The sequence below is a fragment of the Prionailurus bengalensis genome, chromosome B3, assembly GCF_016509475.1.
Source record: "Prionailurus bengalensis isolate Pbe53 chromosome B3, Fcat_Pben_1.1_paternal_pri, whole genome shotgun sequence".
In the NCBI taxonomy this organism is placed as follows: domain Eukaryota; kingdom Metazoa; phylum Chordata; class Mammalia; order Carnivora; family Felidae; genus Prionailurus; species Prionailurus bengalensis.
The window spans coordinates 18,084,070-18,096,469 of NC_057355.1; the positions used below are offsets into that span (position 1 = coordinate 18,084,070).

General features: G+C 41.0%; 1 protein-coding gene across 3 annotated transcripts in view; it reads left to right on the top strand.

Annotated features, from left to right (window-relative positions):
* Positions 1-6,022, top strand: part of LRRC28 (leucine rich repeat containing 28) — a 153,839-nt gene extending 147,817 nt beyond the window's left edge. For all 3 annotated transcript variants that reach the window (XM_043554785.1, XM_043554787.1, XM_043554786.1), the window contains one exon: positions 5,707-6,022. In XM_043554785.1, coding sequence (XP_043410720.1) covers positions 5,707-5,779 — 73 coding nt within the window. In that variant the 3' untranslated portion in view covers positions 5,780-6,022. The remainder of the gene's footprint in view (positions 1-5,706) is intronic.
* Positions 6,023-12,400: the final 6,378 nt, after the last annotated feature.

Sequence of the window (12,400 nt, forward strand, 5' to 3'; positions counted from 1 at the left end):
GACACAGGGCTCAATCCCACGACCCTGGGATCATGACCTGAGCTGAAGTCAAGAGTCAGATGCTCAACCAACTAAGCCACCCAGGGCCCCTATTCTTATGCTGGAAACCAGTTACTCTCGTGGTATGGTGTGAGAGAGGAAAGTGTTCTGAAATTTTATGATTATATCTAAGTATTATAGTGGGCCTGTATTTCTAGGCTATGACTTTAACAAGTTTTTCTTATGTCTCATAGCTTGTTTTTTCCAGTGAGGTGGTATGGGCAGGCTAGAGGGGGCTGGAATGGCAACAGTGCCCTTCCCAAGCTAGGATAAAGTTCTGGTAAACTCTTTTCCTCTGGAAAGCAGTCCTTTGTTCTCGACAATGTTCTGGGTGTGACACATGAAAACTACTTCTTTCCTGCTCTTGACTGAGTTACAAGGGGATTTTTTTTTTTTAATTTTTATATGACAGCCTATAGAATTTCTGTAGGTAAAACCCAAGAATATGTGTGACAATCCTAAGATTGCAGCCCCAGCATTATATGATTCTCAGGCTAGCCTGCGCTCAGCCTCCAGAAGTTCTAATGTCTTCTGTCCAGGCGAGCAAATCCAGGTGTGACTCTCCAGATTCATCCATCTCTCCAGACTCTGAGGTTGCTCTTTACCCTACACCCTCAGTCCCCTGGTGGCCAGAAGAAAAGTTGTTGGTTTTCAGTTTATTCAGCTTGTTCTTGTATGCCTAGGAGTGACGACTTCTAGGCTACTTACCAGAGATGAAACTACATGTGTCCTCTGTACATTACAGTTATTTTCAAATTTGTTGAGGTGTGTTTTATAGTTAAGGATACTGTCTATCCATGGACATTTGGTGGTGGAAGGGGAGAGTATTCTGTTTTTGGGTGGAATGTTCTATATACCTCAATTAGATTCTTTGGTCAGTTGAGTTGTTTGGTTTTTCTGTACTTTTGCTGATTGTCTGCCTAGTAGCTCTGTCATTTGCTGAAAGCAAGATGGTGAAGTATCCCCTCTAATTGTGGATTTGTCTATTTCTCCTTTCAGTGCTGTTATTTTTAAGACTAATGAGATGATTCACATATCATAAAATTTGCCTGTTTAAAGTGTACAATTCAGTGTGGATTTTACTATATTCATGGATATGTGCAGCTAGCACCACAGTCATTTTTAGAACATTTTTCTTATCCTACAAGAAACCTTGTACCTTTTGGCTGTCACGTCTGTACTCCCCCATACCCAGCATGAAGCAACCACTTACTTTCTTCCTCTGTAGATTTCTCTGCCCCAGTCCTTTGGCTAGGGGAAACAAGCTTTTCTTGACATTTTTTTTTTTTAAACCTATGCCTGTTGGTGGTTCTGGGTTTCTACGAGCATCCTATCTAGCTATATGGGAATCAGTAAGAAAACCTAGGAAACCCACTGCTGCCATGTTGCCCCTCAAGTCCCAAGGTCCATAGACTGTCTACCTTCAGTCTATCTTTTAGAGTCTTCCTATGCTTGTTTGTTGTGTTATGGACAGTTTGTTGTGCTTTAATTGTAAGAGGATGGATCCAGAAGGACTGGACTGTTCTATCTTGGCGGAACCAAAAGTCCCCAACCAAATATATTTTGTCACTAAAATCCAAAGGGACCCACAGGGAGTATCTATTACTTCATAGTGTAGTTCCAGATGTAAGTCTTCTGAAACTTTACCAATGCAGTAGACACCTGACCTCCTGGAGGATTTCTGTCTCACCTCTAGTACATGTGTCATATTAAGTATCACGTGTGCTTGCTACTTCCAGTTTGTATTCCCCTCATCAATACAAACTGTAATGTCTTGGTGAAAGGAATGCCTTCTGGCGCTCCCACAGGTTTTCAGGAGGTGGCTGAGCAAGGGGCACCACATGGGATTTACTTTAGAGTTCCAGTTTCTCTAAACCTACGATCTCTTCCCTCCAGACTGTGCAGTGGGTTTCCACCCTGTCTCCTTGACTATAGGCATTACTGACTCAGAACTTCTTCTTTTTTTTTTTTTTAAGGTTTATTTATTTTTGAGAGAGAGTGCGAGCATGAGTTGGGGCGGGGCAGAGAGAGATGGAGAGAGAGAATCAGAAGCAGGCTCCACCCTGTCAGTGTGGAGCCAATGCAGGGCTGGAACCCATGAACCACGACACCATGACCTGAGCTGAAATCAAGTAGTGACTCAGAACTTTTATCACCCATTACAGGGGCTCAGGCTAACACGTTAAATCCTGAGGCATATGTGAACACCCTCATTGGCCTGATCCAACCTTAGATTTAGTCCTGCTGGCTGATTTACTTAGAATCCATGTACATGCTTGGTGTCCAGGTTCCTGCTCATAAACTTTGGCAAGATCCTGCAACTTCTTCATGTACGTTCTCTTTCCCAGTAGCAGGCCTTGCAATTAATTTTCCGGATCGTGCTGGGATTTGACACCCCTTATGGCCCTAAAGACCATGACCATTGATGGTAGTGGGTCCTGAAGACAATAGGGACTTCCTTTTTAGGTAACTACCCCAGATGAAGTCAGTGCCATATTTTTTATGGAAGGAAATTCTCATTGTCTTAGAAGGTAAAAAAGGCTGTTTCTGATGTGAAGAAATGTTTAGAGATATCAGAGGTTCAAGGTTCTTAGCTTTGTGTCTCTACAGAGGTTTCCATTTCAAGTGTCAGGGTCCTACCCCTTCCCAGCCAGTACCTTTACCTTAAGAGACTCCACATAAATGTACTTGTACCTGGCATGTGACTTTGCAACCTGTACATTCAGGCTTCAGACGTGCCCCTCCTATAGTTTCATGGAATAAGAACTCCTTTAGGACCACTGCAGAAATGTAGATTCTCCCCCTATGCCGTGAGTGGAGACTTCAAGGCACGAAGCTTAATTGGGGGTAGGAATGGAGATGAGGGCCTGTGAGTGATAATCTCTTTAGCAGTCGGAAGAAGCCATCTTGCTCCACAATCTCTGAATTCACTGTGATGCCATAGCAATCAAGGGCCTCAGCCATTGACTTCCCAGTGCCTTACCCTCCCTTGGCAGTCTGTTTAAGTGATACTTTGAGTACTCATGATGTCAAACCATACTGCACTTTAGCAGTACCCCATTTTTCCCTAGCAAGAACGCCCTACATGCACTTACCAACTCAATTCCAGAATTCCACCTGGATGGACTATTTCCTTACACCCCTCCTTGTAACACTTACTAAATCGGTTGGGGAACTGGCTAGAACACACACATTAGCTGGGATTTTGGAGAAAAGTGAATGGAGAAGGCCTATTTGCAGGAGCTGAAGCAGGGTTCAGAGCACCCAGAAGGATGATAAAGCACCTGGAAACTTAGAACAGTAGGAAGCTTTGCCATCTTATCCTTTGGCCTGAAGGACTAGGGGATCTAGAGGCTGCTGAGAACCAAAGCCAACAGAGGGGCTGCCCAATAGAAGCTCTAGTCAGACAGGTAGATGGAGTGGGGTACAAATACCCAACCTTTCCACAAAAGCAAAAAGGTAACTGGCAAAAATGGTCACAATCAAAATTTTCAGAACTCTGGAAATTAACAAAAGGCTTACATCTGATGATTATTTACTTAAGAAAAGCAACTGATGCTCAGTAAGAACATAGACCTTTGCAATATAATAACCCATCATAACCCTATCTTGTAATTTATAACCTTGAAAATCAAGAATCTGCAATCATAGGTAAAACCAGCATTCTAGCAGCAACTGGAAAGGGGTACAAGGAGCTTCTTCAAAGGTCCAATGCCAGAGCATTGTCACTGTCCTACTTGGTGGTTCACTGATAGACCCCACTTGCCAGGCTATCTTTATTTGATCTCAGAGCCCACCAATGCAAAAAGCCTCTTCTCTGAGAGTGTTTATCAAAAGCTGTCAAACCAATTACAGGCAACTGCTTAACCGTCACAGCTGCCTGAGGCAGTATGGGGCCAATGATAGACTAACCACAAAGTGAAAAAGGGAAGTAGAGGGAATAAGGTTTCTGTGGGGGCTTTATTTAAAAAGCACTAACAAATTTCTGGAAGGCTGTATGGCCACATGCATGCATAGGGATGTGAACATGCTCAGGAAAGACCCGGGAAGGCCCTGAGCTCTCCCCTCTGGCTGATTTTGAGGCTCCTTGCAAGCAGGAAGTGAAAGCTGAGGCAGAGTTGGTGCTACCCGGCAGTGTTGAAGTGTTACCAGAGCCATACAAGAAGGGGAGCTCTATCCTCCCATCAGCCAAACCTAGCTGGCAGCCAGTTGGTAAGGGAATCCAGGATTGATCCAGAAATATAAGACAAAAGAATCTACAGAGGTGGGTCTAGCTTTGCCTTGGAGGCATTAATCAATGAAGATGAAATGGTAGCAAAGCTTCTTTTGGAAGACTGTCAGAGCCCAGGGGAAAATGAATCAAAAACCCACAGAGAAACAAAATGACCGGTGGTTGCCAGAGACTTGGTGGGGAGCAGGTTGAGGAGGGGGGTGGCTCTCAGCTGCAAATGAAGACAAAGAATTTCCGGAGATAAATATATCATGATTTTGGTGTTAGTTAACTAATTGTTTAGTTTTCAAATCTCATTCAACTGTATACTTAAAACAGGTAAATTTTATTATATGTTAATATACCTCAATTAACTAGGCTTTTTTTTTTTTCAACGTTTAGTTTTGGGACAGAGAGAGACCGAGCATGAACGGGGGAGGGGCAGAGAGAGAGGGAGACACAGAATCGGAAACAGGCTCCAGGCTCCGAGCCATCAGCCCAGAGCCTGACGCGGGGCTCGAACTCCTGGACCGTGAGATCGTGACCTGGCTGAAGTCGGACCCTTAACCGACTGCACCACCCAGGCGCCCCTAACTAGGCTTTTAAAAAGAAGTAAAGAAAGAAATATTCAACTGCCCTAAATCCTCCTGCTATGCCTCCACTGGCCTAATCTAGTCAAAAACCAGCCATCAGGCAGCTTTGGTGACAAGGTCTGGATATATGACCTTTGTGGGCCAGAGAAAGGCAAAGCCTGGATTAAAGGGTAGAGACCCAGAAGACAGTCAACACAGGGGATCCTGTGGAAACAACAGTAAATTATTCTCTCCTCACAGGAGGATAGCACTTCTGGTGGGAAAAGCAGGCCTCTCATAGCTGGAGAGGTCCAGAGTGGGTCAGAGGGCTCGTGACTCCGTGTGGAAAGGTGCCGATGGGAGTTTGAGATGGGATTCCTCTGCTTTGTGGGAAGAAGACCCCCAAACTCTCTTACTCAGATTCTGAAATTACCTCTACAAACAATCTGTGTGAATACATTTGTGGGATAAAGTCCTTAAAACCACATTCTTACAAGTTCTTCAATATTAAGCGTTCTAGCTAAATTTGGTGATGTTTTCTGTTACGTGATTTTTAATAATGCATTTCAAATTCTGTTACTGTTTTGTTGGCCCTCAGAAGCGGAATTCAGACCGTAACATGGAAAAAGCTTCTTTTCCCTCAGCTGCTAAGTTGGGGGATATTATGTCATTTGAAAACTGGTAAAAGAATGAGCACGCGCATACCTCACCTGATTCCAGTGCTCAGTTTTAAAAGGAAATTTACATTTCTGTTGTGTACTTTTGGGGGGCCGGGCCATGCCTTAATCCTTTACTTTAACCAAGAAAAAGACTGCCTCTCATGGAAAGAATCCTGAGACTTTCATCTGGAACTCACAGTGTTCTCTCCCTTTTTTCCCCTTCCAGGAGGACAACAGTTAGTTTTGTGGCTTACTGCTGCTCCGCCCAGTGTCTGCAGACATTTGACCTACTGAGTTGATAAACACTCGAGAGCCTCAGGAGTTTTGCCAGCTTGACACTGCAGTTGCCTGTGTATCGCACACTGTTTGTATGGCAGAGGGACGGGACGGTCCAGCCTGGCGGAACAGGCCCCTACATCCTGTCCTGTCAAATGCGGGGGACTGCAAGAACTCTCTGGAAATGTCCCGATTGAGCTCAGAGCTGAAATGCCTTCACCCTTCCCCCACCCCAAGTTGGAATAGATCCTCCCCCAAATTAAGGACCCCTTGTCTTCTGTGTTTTTCTTTTTATGTGAGTATGTCTCATAAGCAAACTATGTAGTGTGATGTGCCTCCCCAAATCCTCAAAGCAAGTTTCAGTTCCCTGAAGAACTCTCTGATTTGATAATACAGCCAGATTAACTTTTGAACACATATACCTTCAAGGATACTTTTAATCTCCTCTCTTTCTTTACCCAGAGGATTATTTCCCCACAGATTATTCTCCCAGATCTTTACCGGAGTCCAGCAAACTCCAATGGCCTCCAGAATATTGAATATCGGGCAGCGGAGGGGGTGGGGGGCGGGGGGGGCTGGGGGGGCTGGGGGTGGAGGGGGAAGTGCCTGAGTTGGCAGCGAAGTTTAGACTTCAGTGAAGGCCCTGCCAGGGTCCCAGCATACACCCTCTGGAAAGTTACAACCCTGTTTATAAGTCTTGCAACACATTAAGAGACTTTCGTGAGGGTTTTTAAACCTAAAAATGTACATCATAAATGAAATACCCTCATATTTTGAAAGACTATTTAGAGAAAAATGATTTTTGAAATTTTTTATTTCCTAAGAAGCTTTTTGGTTTTTTGGGTTTTTTTTAATATGAGAAGAGTCTGAGGAATAATTGAGGCTTCAAAAGATGTTCTCTTCTTTCTAGACATAAACATTTCCTGGCTAATGAGAAAGGGGAAGATAAAACACATCAAAATAGGTCCTCCATGGTTACTTGTTAGATGGGTTTAGGATTAAATTTATATTGACTTTGAAATATTTTCGTTACATGTGGAAAATTCCTACTCCCGGTTTTTAGCAAAGTGATTCCAAGCACAACCTGTGCACATTTGTTTAAGTACCTGGTGCGTTAGATTATCTTCATTTTGACCCTAGATTTCTTCTGTAGTTAACATGCTATTGTCCAGATACCACTGAGAAAATACAGGAAAAGCAAGTCCAAATTCAGCCTTGGACTTTTAAAAAAAAAGACCATACATGGCAAGTCTGTGAGATTATATTCTGACAGAAGAAATGCTCTTAATGGAGGAGCCACATACTTGCTCTTCCTTTGAAAGGATAGCATTTTTATGTTGCTTTGCTGCCAGATGTTCATCTGGTTGCTGCGAAGCGATTCTTTTTTAATTTTAATTATACAGAGTCTTCTCTAACACAGAACTAAAAGGGGAACAACCAAGATTTCCTTGGTAGGAAAATTATTTTCAAAAAATTTCAGACTTGTCAAAAACTTGGTTTCTGGAATCTTATTAGCTGCCCTAAATCTGTAATGCTAGGCTCTAACAGTGCTAAAAATCCTACACGGTTCCTGACGAATGTGTGATCTTTTCACAGTCACACCACCTGCTGCCCGGAAAGCAGACTATCCACGTAGAATGGTGAAGACAGAACATTCCCGTGCGTTCCAACTGCATTTCCACTGTTCCTACTTCCTCTTGTCCCTTTCATAAGTTGGCCTGTTCAGCCTTCACATTTCAAAGGCTTTTAGTATAATAGGAACTGAAGATCTGTATCAAAATATAACACTTCTTTCATCCTCTGGAATAATTGAAGCTTTAGCGTAACCCCTACATGTACATAAGTTGGCAGCTAAAAAATGTGGCATGAAACTTCACAAATGTGATTCAGGCCTAAGTGGCTGCTGCCTCTATCATGTTAGCGACGGTAAATACATTGCAGCATCTTTCGGTGTCACCCTCTATAATCCTGTGTCTTCAAATGGAGCCGAGAAATGTGCTAACCTGATATTCAGGTTTCTTGTTGAGTTAAGGATATGTAATACCTTTGTCTTAAGTTGTTTGAAATTTGACAAAGACACTTACAATCCAAGCCTCCTCTCTGTTGCCATTGTGAATCGTGCGCTTTCAATAGCAGCAGTAGGCTAGGCAGACAACCTTCTAGGGCAGGCTCAATCTTAATCCCCGGTGCAGCACCTAGTTTAATTGATGAGCAATGGAACTTACAATCTGGCCTCCATGGTGCTTTTCATCATGAAAATTTTTGTGCTGGATTCACTGATGTCATTCTTAACCCTTTGATACTATAAAGGAATGTTGCAGACTGGAGAAAATTTGCCCATATGCTACGTATTTGAATTGAGTCCAGAGCTTTGCAGAAAATTCTACGGTTATTCTACAGTATATGTGTTTTCTTAAGCAATAGTTATACTAGGTAGATACTTGATACAATTATAATAATGCAAAAAAGAAAAGTGACTTACTTGAAAAATGCAGTCTGTTCAGGGAAGTTTACCTCAGCATCTGATACGTGGTTAATGGTAAATTTTTAAATCTAGGGTACCCTGTTGGGCAGAGGCCTTCTTATGACCTAGTGCAAAGGGAGTCCATTTTAAGTGGCTTATCCTATCAGTGTTCTTCAAAATGCCTAATTGTGATCATACCAAAATCCTTGCTTATATAACGTTGCACAGACAAAATATTGCATCTTCAGTGAATAAAATCTATATTTTGAGCACATTTTAAAACTTTCAAAAATGATCAGTACACAAAAGAGCCCTGGCTGCTGGAGGATGCACTCCGATGAACAGAGAAGAAAGATGACCTCTTTTGTTACTTAGCCCTTCTCTTCCAGAAAAGTGAGGTATACATTAAATATCTTGGTCCACGTACTTCACGATCACTAAAACCTTTCACAACTGACTTGTCTCACTAGTTCAGTGTACATCTCACTTCTCTTCCATATTTAACAGAACAAATTACAATTGTTTACAGTTACAAAAAAAGCCTTCAGCATCACTTGGCTTACTGAGGCATTGCACATATCTTTCCCTGAAATATATACCTACTGAATAATCTCTGGGAACTTTCAAAGCCAATTTAAAAGATTATTAATAGTGAAATTAGGTTTCTGTTTCCTGGATTGAAAAATCAGGCCTTTTTTTTATCTTTACTGCAGAAAGCTTAAACATGATGCATTACTTCAGAAATCAAAACATTTTCATTCAGATGATTTATGAACATGGATTCCTAACTGGGCCAACACTAATGCAACCTGATGTAATTAAATATTGAAATGTAAATTCATTTCACAGACTTGTAAGCACTCTCTTTTTAGGAATCTTATTTTAAAATGTATCCTTACATAACCCTGGCCATTTTACTATGTCTTTATTTTTGTGGTTTCCACTGACTCCTGCTTCCTCCTAATGAGGCTTTCCTACATTTTTACCAGGAATTCAGTGAATATTTTGCCTTCTCCTAAACAGGGGAAATTTTTTTTATAAATGCCATATTTTTGGAAATTAGCTCTGTGTCTGTGTACAAATCATCCAAGTCTCACTGCCCCTACCCAGAAGGTACCTCCCCGTGTCATCAGCTAATAGATCTGGATGAAACACAAGTGTCTCTAAAAATGGGATTGATCATAGGTCAGTGACTGTTATCCTTACTCAGGAAAAGAGATTGCTTCACAGGCTAAGATGTTCTCTTTGAAGCATGACTATATGGTTCCTTGTTGTTTGGAGACAGAAAAGTACTGGTTGCCCAGTGTGGTGGCTGGGCAGAAGGTAGAGCGTGTGAAGATCATTTCTATATGTAATTAAGAAACTTGGAAGGGTTGGCCAGCTTTTTTTCCATTCACCTTACAGTAGAGTGTGGATTATCCTTTCTACCTGTGTTCAAGAGTTACCAGGTTTTGCTTCTCAAAATGTTCTGGAGACTAGAAATCCTTGATCAATCGATCGATCTATTTTCCTTCCCTCCTTTTTTTTTTTTTTTTTTTTGTACAATGAAAAGATTTTTTAAAACTCTGAGTCTGTCTACTGAAAAACTATGGCAACATTCACTTGGACAGTGGACATTTTCTAAAACTTATATTGTATCCAGTTTGGTTGTTCTTATAGCTATTTCTGTTTATAGAATAGTTGAGCTTCAATCATGCAGATGCCTAGAAATGTTGATGATGGTAGCTTCATTGTTTTAGCCAGATTCATTTTGTTAAAAATAAAAGAGCATTAAATACTTTGAGCCAGCAAAAATGATGGAGTAAGGACCTCCAAAAATTCTCCCTTCCATAAAAGCAAGAAGAAAATTGTCAAAACATGTCAGAATCAACTTTTTTTCAGAACTCTGGATATTAACCAAAGGTTTACAGCAATCCAAGGAATATTTATTCAAGAGAAAAAGCTGAATATCAGAAAGAACAGTAAGCTTTGTAGCATTCTAGTTTGCCCTATTTCTATCCCCATCCCCCACCCCAACTGGAAAACCAACAATCTACAATCAAGGTAGAAGCACTTGTGTAGAAGCCACTGGAGGGGACAGAATGGGGTTGGAACTCCTTCAAAGCCGTATTCCTAGAGAATTGTCATTATTTAACTTGTCTGGTGATTCCCTGGAAGATCTCATTTGCAAGATTGTCTTTATTTTGCCTGATCAGAGCTTGCTGGGTGTGAAAAGCCTTTTCCACAGGGACATTTATTAAAAAAAAAAAAAAAAAAATCAGAGCCAGTTGTGGCTGCCTGAAGCAATGGATAACCATTGGAGCAAACAATAGGCTCACCAAAAACTTAAAAGGAAAAGCTGAAGAATGAGGTATTTGTAGCACTTTTGAGAAGCTCTGATATTCCTGGGAATTCCGATGGTAATGCTCACGCCTGGGGCTTTACACACACCAAGGATTTTAAGCCTCAGGAAAGACCCGAAAACATCCTACATTCTCACCTTAGGTTGACTGAGGGCCTGCACAAGCAGAAGGTGAAGCCTAAGTCAGAGTTCCTCGTTTAATGTTGAAGTGTGTCCCAACATGCACAGGAAGCCCTCAACAGACATTAGGAGAATTATTGGTTTCAGGTTCCAATCATTAGCTTACCACAAAACCACCTGAGTGAAATGTAAGTGACCATCATTACAAAGAGTAGAGACCTTACAGAAATGAGTCCCTATACAAACAAAACCCAGCAACTACATCAAACCTTTGGCAAAGGGTAAGCAAATCTAATTTTCAGAGTTCCCCATTATTATTTAAAATATAGAGTTTTCCTCAAAAAACTATGAGACATGCAAAGAAACAAGAAAGCATGTCTCATACACAGGAGAAAAAGTGAATAAACTATACCTGAGGAAGTCCAGACATTGGACTTTATAAACAAAAACTTTAAACCAGCTATTTTAAATATGTTTAAGTAACTCAAGTATGTAAATGTCTCACCAAATGCAAAGTATCAATAAAAAGAAATTATAAAATAGAACCACATATAAATTCTGGCATTGAGATACAATAAGTGAAATGAAAAATCCCTGAAAGGTGCTCAGCATCAGATTTGAGCAGGCAGAAGAAAGAATCAGCATACTTGAATATAGGTCAGTTGAGATTATCCAGTGTGAGGAACAGAAGAAAAAATGAAAAATGAGAGAATCTCAGAGGCCCATGGGATACCATCAAATGTGCCAACATGTATAATTTAGGGAGTCCTATTAGGGGAGAAGAGAAAGACAAAGAATATTTGAAAGAATAATGACTAAAGACTTCAAAATTGGGTGAAAAACATTAATTTACATACCCAAGAAACACAGTGAGTGCCAAGTAGGATAAACTCAAGACACCCATTCCTGGGACACCTGGATGACTAAGTTTGTTAAGTGTCCCACTTTGGCTCAGGTCATGATCTTCTGGTTCATGAGTTAGAGCCCCATGTTGGGCTCTGTGCTGACAGCTCAGAACCTGAAGTGTGCTTTAGATTCTGTGCCTTCCTCTCTGCTCACCCTCTTGTCGCTTTCTCTTTCAAAAATAAATATAATTTTTTTTTCATAAAGAGGTCCATGCCTGGACATACAATCACACTGTCAAAAGATAAAGACAAGGAAAGAATCTCAAAAGCAGCAAGAGAGAAGCTACTTGTGTGTATGGGATTCTCATCAGAAATCACAGAGGCCAGAAGGCAGTGGGATGACATAAAGTGCTAAAGTAAATGACTGTTAAACAATTCTATATCCAACAAAACTATCTTTAAGAAATGAAGGATAAAGTAGGACATTTCCAGATAAACAAAAAGAATTCATCATTAGCAAGGCTGCTCTACAAAAAAAATAAATAAACAGGGCCCTTCTGGCTGAAATGAAAGGATAATAGAAAATAACTCAAATCCACATGAAGAAATAAAGAGCATGAATAAAGGTAATTACATGGGTAAATATAAAATATAGCAAAAATGCAGTTTTTGTTTGTAACTCTTTTCCTCTTATCTGATTTTTTCTTTCCTCTCTCTCTCTCTCTTTTTTTTTTTTTTTTTTTTTTTTTTGAGAGAGAGAGAGAGAAAGTGTGAGAGCAGGGGAGGAGCAGAAAGAGGGAGAAAGAGAATCCCAAGCAGACTCCATGCTGGGTGTGGATATGGGGCTCAGTCCCATGACTGTGAGATCATGACC